The sequence below is a fragment of the Periplaneta americana genome, chromosome 17 (assembly GCF_040183065.1).
Source record: "Periplaneta americana isolate PAMFEO1 chromosome 17, P.americana_PAMFEO1_priV1, whole genome shotgun sequence".
In the NCBI taxonomy this organism is placed as follows: domain Eukaryota; kingdom Metazoa; phylum Arthropoda; class Insecta; order Blattodea; family Blattidae; genus Periplaneta; species Periplaneta americana.
Window position 1 is genome coordinate 54,473,072 of NC_091133.1, and position 12,957 is coordinate 54,486,028.

The window sequence follows — 12,957 nt, forward strand, 5'->3', positions numbered from 1 at the left end:
TTCCTCTGAGTCAAGAGATAAGACTTTTTAAGTTATCTGAAGCTAACGGAGGGGGGGTTCCCTCACTTCCTGCTTTATCAGTCACTGCTGCTTCCTCCAACACATCATCACTTGGCTGGAGACTGGAATTTCTCAGCATCTGCAGCTAAGATTTTTTTAACCTTAACCCGTCAAGAAATACAACACATCTGCTAACATGTCATTTTTTTATTGTCAGCTCATTAAATGAGATACTGTTTTGTTTTTGCCACCATTTTGCACTTAATAAAACTAAAGAGGAAGTAGGAAGTGGAATAGGAGGCGGGATGTACAGAGATTCCTATCAATATGACTGTTATCTAGAAAACACTCTCCAGTGCGATAATGACCCATACAATCGTTATTTGCATAATACTTATGCTAGTATGCAATATGTTGCCACTGAAAATAAATTAAATTTTTGATCCTCGCTCTTGCAAGCAAATGGCTTTTTTTTATTAGGCACACCTGGCCACAGCTTTAAATATACTTCACATCATTAAGATATTATATACTACTCAGGTCTTCACCTGTGGAGTAATGGTTAGCGCATCTGGCCGCGAAACCAGGTGGCCCGGGTTCGAATCCCGGTTGGGGAAAGTTGCCTGGTTAATGTTTTTTCCGGGGTTTTTCCTCAATCCAATTTGAGCAAATGCTGGGTAACTTTCGGTGCTGGACCCCGGACTCATTTCACCGGCATTATCACCTTCATCTCATTCAGATGTTAAATAACCTGAGATGTTGATACAGCATCGTAAAATAACCTACTAAAAAAATATACTATCCAGAGTGCATTCATGCTCAAATAAAGGTTGTAATGTAATTTTTTCTTAATATCAGAGTCAATAAAGATCTAAAAATGAACGAATAAATGACAATGCTCGGTAAATTTAACCTGGAGACTTCTCGTTCAGGGACAAAGTTATTTTGTTGTTGTTTAGTCAACTGTCCGAAGATATGATTGAACCTCACAAGTGACGGCAATAAGGGATCACTCATGAGGAAACTAAATCAGGAGATAATGAGGTAGGATGGCCAGTTCCTATGTGTCGTAAATCTATGACACAGTCCCCTCATTTCTACTTACTAAAGATTCTTATGGGTCTTAAAAATCCAACACCCACAGCTGGGTTTGAATCTGCAAACCTCAAAACTAATGGCAACCATCATGAATGACTACTGTATATGGATTGTGGGTGAAGAGTGGGAAATCCAATTGCACTTGGACAACTCATAAAGACCAATTGTGCTACTTCTTAAGTACTGACTTGAGAGAGAGAGAGAGAGGGGGGGGAGAGAGAGATAGGTTCGTAAATTTTGCCTGAAGTCCTTTCATTCAGGAACAAGTAATTCTACGTTCCACATTCTAAAACATCATTTTTCAAGCTCTTCAGTGAAAGCCATGTGCAGGATTATTATCACACTTAAAAACCCATCACATTTGAACCCATAAACATCAGACTGAATGGCAAACATGGTAACCACTGGACCACCAAAAATGACCCAAATATCACTTTTAACACAAATATCCAATTAAAATTCGGATATTTCATGTGAACGAAAGGACAGACTATTATTTTTTGTTTGTTTGTTCAACAACACTGTACAAATTGTTCAGTTTTATAACATGAATAAAATCAGTGATAATGGGATGGTAGTTTGAAGAGTTGAGTATGTCCTGTCACAGTTCGGGAACACCCCAAAAAAACCCAAACAAGTAATCAGCCCAAGCAGGACATGAATGGTCAGATAACATTGTGCTAATAGCAAAGATTCCACCATTCTGACCTTACCTCTATCTTGCTAGGCCCTGTTTTAGGAGGTACTCCTGATCCCGTATCCAAAGTCGTTCACAGATGACATTGAGCAGTGGTGCCACCTCATGCACCTCACTGTCACTTGCACTCCTGTTGCCTGACCACGTGTTGTCGATCTTGAGAACTGGGACCTGCCACTTCAATTCGAACTCCTTGATGTCTGCACTCGACACATCCAACTTGTTTGTCAAGTTGTACCTTTTGCACATTAAACTTACAATTAGTGACGAATTAAAAATGAAATAGTAAAACTGCAGATTAACGACACAGACTTAAGCTGTTGTTGCATTACTATTATCGATCTTACCAACTTACAAGTAACAGAGACTCACAATTTTGAATATTAAGCTGAGTTTCTTTGGCCTTCGAGGTGGCCTGTATAAAAATGTATAGAGTTACAAAATCTGAAGTTCAAATGACGCTGTCACACCCAGCCTCTAGTTTATTGATAACATTACATGCATTCAACGATAAAATTCACAGATGCTTATTAAACATCAAATTTTAGGGCTGATGATTCTGATGGATTTTAAGTGTGATGTTCATGAATGACTACCATGCGTAGCACTTAGCAGAAGATTGCAAATAAATGAGGCAATTTAATGAGCTAAATACAACAATAGGCAGGTATATAATGATACTGACAATATAAATACATGGGTATTTTCCTCAGGAAGGTATAAAGAAGTGGACTATTTTTGTGGATGGTGGAATTCTAGCTTCCAAACTACACATACCTCTTTCTAGATCTCTTTCAGATTGCGCACGCACACACACACACCACACAATAACATGTTTTCTTCCCTTATGAAGTGGTAATATTTTAGATGAACCACCACCAAAAACATTGCACCAATCTCGAACATCTACGTCAAATGCTTCATTATAACATACAATGTCCACTTCTGTGGAGTAACAGTCAGCACATCTGACAGTGAAACGAGCAGGCCCGGGTTCGAATCCTGGTCGGGACAAATTACCTAGTTGGGGTTTTTTCTGGAGTTTTCTCACAACTAATTGAAGCAGAATTGCTGGGTAATTTTTGGCGTTGGACTTCGAACTCATTTCGCCATCATTAATTCACATATCAGCATCCATACAATAGCCCATGTTAAGTTCACAGTGCAGTGTGCTGTACTTGTACAAGAGCATGGCTGTTTGGCTACCCAATCATTCACAGAATAGAAGTGGTAAGCACAATAAGCCTCAGGCTGCAGTGTAAACCTTCGGGTCTCTCCTCTGTAGAATATGAAAAAAAATAAATAACATGCAACACCTGGGGCCTGTTGCATAAAGCTGAAATTACTATTTTACTAGCGATAAATTGGTAAATATTTAAAAAAAACCAGTCATTTTCGTTGTATAAATCTGTATTGGTAAATTTGTCACGACAAGCGACAAGCACTAGTAATTACTAACAGTTTCATTTCTTTTACCAACAAATTGTTGAATAAAAATTTGTCATTTATAAAATAGTTAGAATCGCAGGCACATTTTCTATCCATCCTTTGTTCATGGTAAACTTTCTTGAAAGTGTAGAAAAAAATATTTTTAATGTAATATGACTTCATCTTCAAGATGTGAGAGTGAAGAAGAATTCATAATATATAGGCCTATTGTAGATGGAAGAGAAAAGTTAGGCCAAGAATAAATATTGATTTTCAAGAATTCCAGTTTAAAGAAAGATTTTGCATGTCAAAAATTAAAAGATATTGCTTGCTATTGCAAAGCCTTATTTAGGTCCTGCAACACGATTTAACCTATAGGCCCCTTAGCAAGAAAAGATTAATTTAAATAGTAATCAAACCTTGCATTTAAAAAAAAAATTAAAAATTAGTAATAATATTCATTTGAAAGATAATATGTAAATACATATAACTTAGTTCTCTTCCTAAAGTTCGGCGAAATTGTCGCTCGTGTATATTTCCAATTGGTACCAGTAGTGCTAGACCAATTGATTGAGCACACGTGTGGAGTTGTTTCTATTTATTTTGATTTCACTTCCTTCGTCAAAATGGAACAAAACTGTCTAAATAGTAGTATATTGTTTTCTTCTCTTACTTTATCAAGAAACATGACGCAAAGATAACTTCGCAAAACTTTTACAACAATGAAACATTGAATATTTTGTGTGTATCACAGACTGCAATTTCTTTCTTCTTTCTTAATTAAATAAATGCAAAATTAAATAATATTTAAAACTGATTTTAGTATTATGACACTACACTTTTGACAATATTCTAAAACAGAACATGTCAATATGGCTGCCCTTCACTTGTAAAATATCCTAGTCATGACAAATTAATAAAATTGTGTTATGCAACAGAAATTACTAAGACTTGTCGTTTGTCAACCATATAATATATTAGTAAATTGTCACTTGTCACTAGTATCTTTTATGCAATAAGTCTCTGATAGTCTTCATGACAGATACGAATAAGACTAAGACTTGAATGTCATCTTCTCTTTATTCATACAAATCTTACAGTAGGCCTATTCTTAATATAAAATTAACTATATTCATCTTAACGTAACATTACCTTGTCCCAATGACAATGTTCGCTGGATTTTCTCCCATCTGTGACATTCTGCTCATGTGCTGAGGCAATTCAGCAAAACTTCCGTTGTCCAAAAACGAAAATACGTAGACAATGGCATCAGATTTTTCTTTACAGGCCTGTAAAATATAAACACACACATCTAAAATAATTTTGATCTTTTCAATGAGGAAAAATAATTCATTTTTCAGCTAAAATTATAATTGAAGAAACATATACAAGTTCTGTGAAGAAAAAGCAAAAGAAGTTACTAACTTACTGGTAAAATATGGCTGTACCTCTTGATACTATTGTCACCAGCATCCCAGAATTGAAGTTTAAACAGGATTATTTTATCCCATATTTTAACAGGCCAATAAATATTACTCTTTCTTATTCCTGCAGTCTCTACATATGTACTTGGGCATTTCACACCAGAAAGACGTGCTACTGTTGCCGTTTTACCGACACCAGATCTTCCAGTAATGTATAACTTATATGAAACTTCTTCAATACTTGATGGTAGACTGGGTCTGTCTAATATGCCTAAAAAATTAATTCATATTTCAGACTGAAGACAAATACAACAAACAAAGAAACAAACATGCCACCTATTTACCCATAAATTGGAATTATGGACAAACTTCTCTATTATTATAATAACTTATTATGTTAAATTTGTACTACTGCTAAAGTAGTGCTTTCAATATAGGCTAAACAGTTTATAATAAGGTTGCAATGTGGCAAGCAAATGGTATCAGTAATAATGTCCCTGCAACAGATAGTAATTGGCAACTCACTCCTAAATTGAGCTCCGCCTATTATACATTAAATCCCTATCTTCTATTGACGATATAACACACTTAGGATGGCATACTTTCGTTAAAATGAAATGTGGATTCATATTTCGGAACAACTCTTTTGAAGATAAACATATTTTTGTTTTACAAAAGAAAGCTATAAGGATAATAACGATAATAACAGGAGTGGATAAAAGGACGTCATGTAAAAAGATTTAAAAAATTTAGAAATATTATTTTATGGGTACATTCTTTTCCCAACGACATTTTATATTAAAAACCAAACTAAACTTACAGTCAGTATTACTCAAAACATCATATTTATACTGTGTGACACAGAAGTCTGTTGACAAATGGGAAACATTACTCTAATTGGAAATCCAATTGTATACAGTGTATTCATTAACGCAAATGTTCAAAATGTGTTCCATTTACTTGAACACAGTGCCTCACTTGATCCTGACATTCTTCTGTCAAGCTTAAAAATATTACAGGTGGGATGTGCTGGATAACATGGGTGATACTTTGTTTCAAGTTATCTATCTGAAAAACGTGCTGTTTCACAAACTCCCATAGAAAGAAATCAGGGGATGTAAGGTCTGGTGACCGTGAAGGACATGACTGAGATCCACCTCGTTCCAACCCAGTGCACACCGAACATCTCATTTAGTTTCTGGTGAACTGTTAGAGCATAATGTGCCGTGGCCACATCTTGTTGAAACCACATTTTTATCAGTTCTTTCAGTGGAAAATCATGTAGGAACTCCATTGCAGTGCTGTCCAGCAATTCCCCATAGGTGTGTTGGTTTACATTTCCATCAAAGAAATATGATTTCACAACCATCACCTAGTATTCCACACCATACTAACTTTGAAGCACCAGGACTGTTAGCTTCACGTATCAATCTAGGGTTTTCTTTGGACCAGTATCATGCATTTTGTGTATGAGCATTCATCACTCAGAACATACAGTACGCAAAGACAGTGTGATCCAGTTGCAAGTTAAATGGTTGCTGAATCCCAGTCCCTTGATATAAGCTGTCTCTCTCTGTCTGCAGTAAAGACATGCAGTGAGTCAGCTAAATATAAGTGCAGTTTATTATGATGTGTTCTGTTTTGCAATAGTTACATATTCTGTGCGTAAATGTGACACACATTTTGAAAATGTAGCCTACATACAGAAAAAGAAATTGTATGGCACAGCAAGGGAAAACTTAAGGAGTTAGGTACATCTTACAGCAGTAAAATTTTTGGAAATATTCAACATTTTTTTTCCTCCATTACTGTATCTTGTACAATAATGAAAATTGGTATATGTAAAACACTGTCCTTCTGCTATAGGAAAAAAATATTTTTACGATTTAAAAAAAAAATCAATCAAGATGTATGAAAAATTATTTATATATTTTTTTTACAAATTCAAAATGGTGGCAGTTCACTGTGCAGTGATGAAGCGTTTCCTTCATAATTCATAAACTTGTTAACCTTTCCACATTCTCTCTCTTTTACTTTATTGCTGAAACTCACGTTTACAATATCATGCTTTTTCAACTACATTCCTTAATAAATAATTTTTTTTTTATTTTTTTTTGTGTTAGAAGAAAGTAAGTTACTGATACTTGACCATTCTTTTAGGCCTAAATGAATTTATTTTTTATCAGACAGTCTATCAAAGATAGAGAAGTGATCTTGCATCATATTGTAGATATGACATGCATAAATACATACGAAAAATTACATCACAGAATGTTGGATAGTTTTTGAGTTATGTGGGAAATGCTTCATCACTGCACAGTGAACTGAATTTTGAAAAAAAAAAAAATGTAAATAATTTTTTAAATCGTAAAAATATTTTTTCATATAGCACAAGGATAGTGTTTTACACATGCCAATTTTCATTATAGTACAAGATACGCTAATGGAGGAAAAAAATGTTGAATATTTCCAAAATTTTACTGCCATAAGCTGCACCTAACCCCTTAAGACATAAATTTCCTGGCCGCCTTGTTTGTATAGAAAAACAATATAGGCCTATAGTAGGGCCTACTAAATTTAGTGAATAATGAAATAGGTTCTGTGAATGATGTGATGTGAATTACGGTACCACACAATATAGGCAACACTTCCAGCAGCTACTGTATGGAAGATGAGTGTCGAATATTATTAACATAACATAGTATGTAAGTTTCAATCTGGTGAAGTGTTGAGAGTTGGCAGGTCCAAGCAGTGATGTTAGTGGGGGGGGGGGGGGGGACCTGTCAATGGTCGGTCAACAGAAACACTGAAATCATAGGCCTATGCCTACTTGTTCTAAAAATTATATGGAATTTATATTATACGCTTATAATATTTCTTACGAGTTTCATACAGTTCATGTCTGATTAAATAATAGGCCTATTTAGCACTTTTCATTTGCTTTAAATATAAAACAATGAATGTACCATTATTATTATTATTATTATTATTATTATTATCATAATCATCATCATCATCATATTTTATGAAAGTATTAAGCCAACAGGCTTATAATTATCTACCTATTTTTGTAGCCTAAATAACTTAGCTTTCATTTCCATAGTTAGAATAGGCTAATAATAATCCAGTGACTTTTTTCAGATAACACTTTAACTGAATTACCAGTATGTGTTATCTTTGAAGCAAATACTGTTATTTGCAGCAATCTTCAGACGATATAATTTATTTATCTTAGATTATGATATATATATATATATCAATTTGTTTTATTAGATTTATTCTTTTATTTGTTTTTAGAATTATTTTGTTTTTTATGGGTTTTTATTTTGTTATTAATGATATAATTTATTTTATTGAATGGGATATCATCAGCTTTAATTCTGGATCTGTTGTCATGACTTTTTTATTTCATTGAATATCTTTATTATATATAGGTTTTGTTTTTTTTTATTTCTTCTTTAGTTATTTTATATAGAGATGATTATATAGATGGTGATATAAATATTAATCGATTTATTTTATTAGTTCTTATATTTGTAATATCTATAATATTTTAAATTATTATCATGTAAAATGTATCCGTAATACCTATTTTAATAAATTATACCACAAATATAGGGATGTGCATTTCCTATCCAATTCATTCTTAAACATTATTCATGTGAAGTTCACTTGTTCCATTCTTACCGGGAAAAATTTGGTTTCTTTCTCTATTCCTTTCTCCTCCCTCACTCTTAGTGACATATAGCGGTGAAACTAGTGTTTAGATAGTTTCAGTGATTTCGGAAGTGAAAATCGTTGAATTTATAAGAGATTTTTTGTGGAGATGTAATTGATAACAAGGCATAACAAAAGCCTAAACTAACTAAACCTAACCTGTCACAGATTCGTATATGCAATGTGTATAAGCGAAGGCAATTACCTCAGCGCTAGTTTAACTCATATAGACTAGCTAGTCCCACTGTCAGTGACAAAGTTAGATGGGGTTTAATGAGGAGATGAATTAGTGACAAGCAGTGCCACTGTCAGTGATAAGTTAGCCAGGGCTTGCTTGATGAGGAGATATAGATGGATGACATGTGTTCCCACTGTCAGGTCGGGAAGAGTTTGATAAGAAGTTAGGCCTACATTAAAAATAACACACATAAATGTCAGACCCATTAACCTCCCTCTGTTATGAATAGTCTAAAAGAAGCAGACTCAGGTAATAATATTAACAAAGAAATTATGTTTACAAATGGACCACAAATCCACAAGCAAGTAGTAATTTTTAAAATACGAGGTCATACAATTCCTCGGCCTTATATCACTTAAATAATCCCCTGAACTAACCCACTAATCTTGTCAATAGATTATCTATAATCCGACAAAGTTCTTAACTTACTCCTCATAGATAATTTCTTTCACATAAATCTAAGACGATCACACTTCTTGAAATTTACGTGAACACTGTCACCCTTTTAACCTATTTCTTGTCAAGAAGTCTTACCCAAAACTTTTCTACCAGTTGTTTGGGGATCATAAAAGTGCTGCAATATAGTTTCCCCTTCCGCTGAACTTTGCCAGTCCAGAGATACAATACTACCGATATTCATGTTTCCGAGAAATGTATAATTATAAATATTAGATTCCTATTTACAAACACAAAACAACACGCTCAAACGTCATTACACATTATTTGCTACTGTTGTGCCATCTGTTGAGAGATATAACACCTTCACATTCACAGTTTCACAGTCAGTTTAGGTCGATAGCGTAGAAATTATATAAACATATGGTTTCAGATGTTGAAGAAAAGAAATTGGTGATCTATTTATTACGAATTTATTGTATATATTGTTAGGAATAATTTGGAAAGAGTAAGTAACATTGTCAAACTTTATCCATTTCATGCACCAAACTATACAAGCAGGGGTATCTGAGGTCACAGTAGGCCTGCTATCACGACGACGAAAGTTTAAAAGACGTGATTTTTCTCAGGCACTCTGAACCTTTCGAACTGCACGTAAAACAGCGATCAACAATAAATATTGCACATGATCCACAGTTCTGTATTTAATAGCACTGATAATGAGCAATGTTAGGTTTGCGTTTGCCATACTTTCCAAAAAAAAAAAATTGGAACTCATTTGAGAACATCAAATAGAAAGGCAAGAGTTAAAATACCGATTTTGAAGAAAATAATAAAAAATGCATTTAGCACGGAAGATATATTTTCGCTTCATTGAATAAACAATTTTATGTACAATACACAGGTACCTTTCTGTGTTTTTTTATTACACCAGTGTCTAATTACAGTCTTTGGAGCAAAATATCCGAATTTAAAAAATACAAATAAAATATTGTTGATCTACAATTAATTTAGGTGCTGGCACCGCTCGGTAGCCCTTTTTCAAGGGCAGATATCCTTTTTGGATTCTGCTCACACCTACTTGTATCGCTATATTTAAAATAAGGGAAATACTGTATTGAGTTCTACTAGTTGGTCTTGGATAGATACTTCATAAAATATTAATGTCTTAAATAGCCTAAAGTATGAACTAAAAAATATTCTATAGGTTTAGAATGTGCAATTAAAATACTGTAGATATCACAAATTATGTAAAAAGAATACGTGTATAGGCCCTACTCTTCATACATAATCTGAACTTTATCCCGATTCTGTTGACAATACATTCATTCATTCATAGTGTTCTGCCCAAGAGGAGCAGTGCAAACCCAGCATTCTCCAATCTTGCCTATTTTTTGCCTTCCTCTAGTCTCCGCATACTATCCATGTATCTTAATGTCTGTCATTTGCTATCTTCTGCTCCGAACTTTTCTTCCGTTCATCTTTCCTTCCCGTGCATTCTTTAGTAGGCAGTGTCTTCTTAGCCATTGTCCCAGCCAATTCCTTTTTCTCTTCCTATTCAGTTTCAGAATTATTCTTTCTTCATCCACTCCTTCTAGTATAGCTTAGTTTCTTGTTCACATGCTCCATTCCTCTCCATACCCAGATTTTAAATGCTTCTAGTCGTTTTCCTTCACTTTGTCGTAATATCCATACAATGCCATACTTCATTAATCTTTTCATTAATTCTTTTTCCAGAGGTCCGCAGATGATGTTCCTTTTTCGGTTAAAATCTTCCTTTACCATTGCTGTCCTCCTTTTGACTTCTTGGCAGCAACTCAGTTACTACCAAGTATTTCAAGCTGTCAACATGTTCTACTGCTCATTTCAAATTCGCACGTTTACCTTCTTTAGTTTTCTTCCGATAACTATGGTCTTCGTCTTGTTTGAATTTATTTTCCTCCGTACTGCTCACAGATGTCATTTAGTTCCAGTAGTATATCCCTTAGTATAACTCTTCTTCTGCTAATAACACCACATCAGCAGCAAATCTTATGCAATTTATTAGTTTTCCTCATAATAATCACCTCACCATTTTCTGAAAACAGTTCTTTACTAAATCCTCCACGTAGATGTTGAATAGGGTAGGTAATAAAGGGCTCCCTTGTCATAATCCTCTCCCTATTTGACTTCCCTGTGACAGGGATTTCCTGGTCTCTGATTGCGTGAAAAACACTGATAGAACTGATAAATTTAACCCTTGTGATGAATTTCGATGAAATACGGAGGGCATAATTAGTCAAATCCGCTCTCTTTACCTTCATGCTGAAGCCCTCTAGGATCTCCTAAGATGCGAAAGAGAGAATGGTGTGCAGAAAGCAACAGGAAGCTACCACATTTTCTTTCCCAAGAAAAACTGCAAACATGGCATGATGACCAATGCATAATAATAGGCAATAAAGAAAAAGTAAGAATTGTTCCATATTAATACTGGTCCCTAGATGTCTTGAGTATGAAGTGGAAGCGAAAATAAATCTGAAAAATCTGTCATCATAGTAATAATTTTATTGTTGAGCACAGATCTCAGCTAATGGAGGAAGTTCTAATACCGTACATAAATTATATTTAGGCTTGCCATTATTAGCTGCATTATACGTTAAGATGCTATAATATAATTTATATATTTAATGGAATTGAACTATTATCCAAAACATCAAAACATTTGTGTGTACTATGTAAATGTATTCAATATAATAATCGGCTTTTTTTACATTGGGTTGGTTTCTTCGACTATTCCTTGACATGATATAAAGCTCTGTGATGGCCATCCAACACTTCGATAGTTTTTTCCAAATATTTAAATCCTCTTTCTCTATAAAGAGGATCTGCGTAAGTAGGTAGATCTCTCTGGTACATAGAGAAAAGAAACAGTATGATAGATTGCAAAAGTGACATGTTTATAATTTCAGAAAATGTTTAAGGAGCCAAAGAAAAAAACGAATTAAATTATATTTTGAGAAGTTCAAACACTTATCTATGTGTAACCATATCCCACTACACAAGAAACCTTTATACTAGCCTGATTCAGTAATATGTATTTTGTATAGCAGTAGGCCTATAATGGTATAAATATAGTCTACTATTTCTCGAAGTTCAGAATTATAAATCGACAAAAGTAAAACGAGAATAGGCTAATTACTTAATTAATTTTCCAGATATGAAAATGGATTTTGAACTTCACAAAGAAGATACTTCTAGAGGAAAAGGCATGGATGGATTCAACCACAACAATAATAATAGTAATGCAGATGATGAGGATGAGGATGAAGATGATGAGGAAGAAGAAGATGAAGATGACGAGGACGACGATGAAGAAGAAGATGAAGATGAGGAAGGATGTAGCATTTTGGACATAAAACCAAGTGACCTACAAATGAATCACAATTCTTCACAGTCACTACATGATATGACAAGAATTCGATGGCCTCCTGGTTCCTGGCAAGATGGCACAAGGAGAAGTGCCTTTCAGCCATATAGGGTGAGTTGCAATTGTGAACGAACAACATTTCATTTAAAAAATAATTTTCGGTAAAAATATTTATGCTACCCCTCCCATGCAAGTAGTTATTTTTAAGTTATATGCAAGACATTACTTTGCTCATAATAAATAAATTCTATGAATATTTAAATCAATCATGTAGGCCTATTGCCTGAAATATCGGTAATTGATTTATTTATTTTATTTATTTCTTTCTTCTAATGTGTACTGACCTTAGCCCCCTTGTTGCAGTCATGTTTCATTTTTCATTCGATCTCCATAAAGACTACTTTCTAGCAAGTTTGTGATTTGGAAATCTATGATCCAAAAGTTGTGCAATTTTTATTCCCAGAGAAATTGCTATACGGTACCTATTTATTTTCGTTACTATTCTTGTGTTTCTTCATTGTCTTCGTTAAGAATTTCATTCAGGCGTAATTTC

At 34.1% G+C, this 12,957-nt stretch overlaps 2 protein-coding genes across 4 annotated transcripts in view; one reads left to right on the forward strand and one right to left on the reverse strand.

Annotated features, from left to right (window-relative positions):
* LOC138693344 (ciliogenesis and planar polarity effector 2-like) lies at nt 1-9,388 on the reverse strand. 3 transcript variants are annotated; one of them, XM_069817256.1, is made up of 5 exons: nt 9,137-9,388; nt 4,653-4,918; nt 4,376-4,512; nt 1,812-2,033; nt 1-139 (listed from the first exon to the last, which is right to left on the reverse strand). In XM_069817256.1, exons 1-4 carry the CDS (start codon nt 9,240-9,242, stop codon nt 1,814-1,816), a joined length of 729 nt encoding a protein of 242 aa, XP_069673357.1. In that variant the 5' UTR covers nt 9,243-9,388; the 3' UTR covers nt 1-139; nt 1,812-1,813. The 3 variants fall into 3 exon arrangements, with proteins under 3 accessions (XP_069673357.1, XP_069673356.1, XP_069673358.1); XM_069817255.1 differs by having other exon boundaries at nt 8-145; XM_069817257.1 differs by having other exon boundaries at nt 8-145; nt 9,032-9,142.
* The window catches only part of LOC138693343 (DNA-binding protein RFXANK-like), a 20,577-nt gene continuing 16,987 nt past the window's right edge, over nt 9,368-12,957 (forward strand). Inside the window, exons 1-2 of the mRNA XM_069817254.1 lie at nt 9,368-9,506; nt 12,193-12,515. Coding sequence (XP_069673355.1) covers nt 12,195-12,515 — 321 coding nt within the window. The 5' untranslated portion in view covers nt 9,368-9,506; nt 12,193-12,194. The remainder of the gene's footprint in view (nt 9,507-12,192; nt 12,516-12,957) is intronic.

Excerpts from the sequence above, each read along its gene's own strand:
- LOC138693344 (XM_069817256.1), bottom strand. The coding sequence starts at position 9,242 with ATGAATATCGGTAGTATTGTATCTCTGGACTGGCAAAGTTCAGCGGAA. Across the intron at positions 4,919-9,136 it reads AACTGGTAGAAAAGTTTTGG|GCATATTAGACAGACCCAGT; the intron begins GTAAGACTTCTT and ends TTAATTTTTTAG. Across the intron at positions 4,513-4,652 it reads GGTACAGCCATATTTTACCA|GCCTGTAAAGAAAAATCTGA; the intron begins GTAAGTTAGTAA and ends TATATTTTACAG.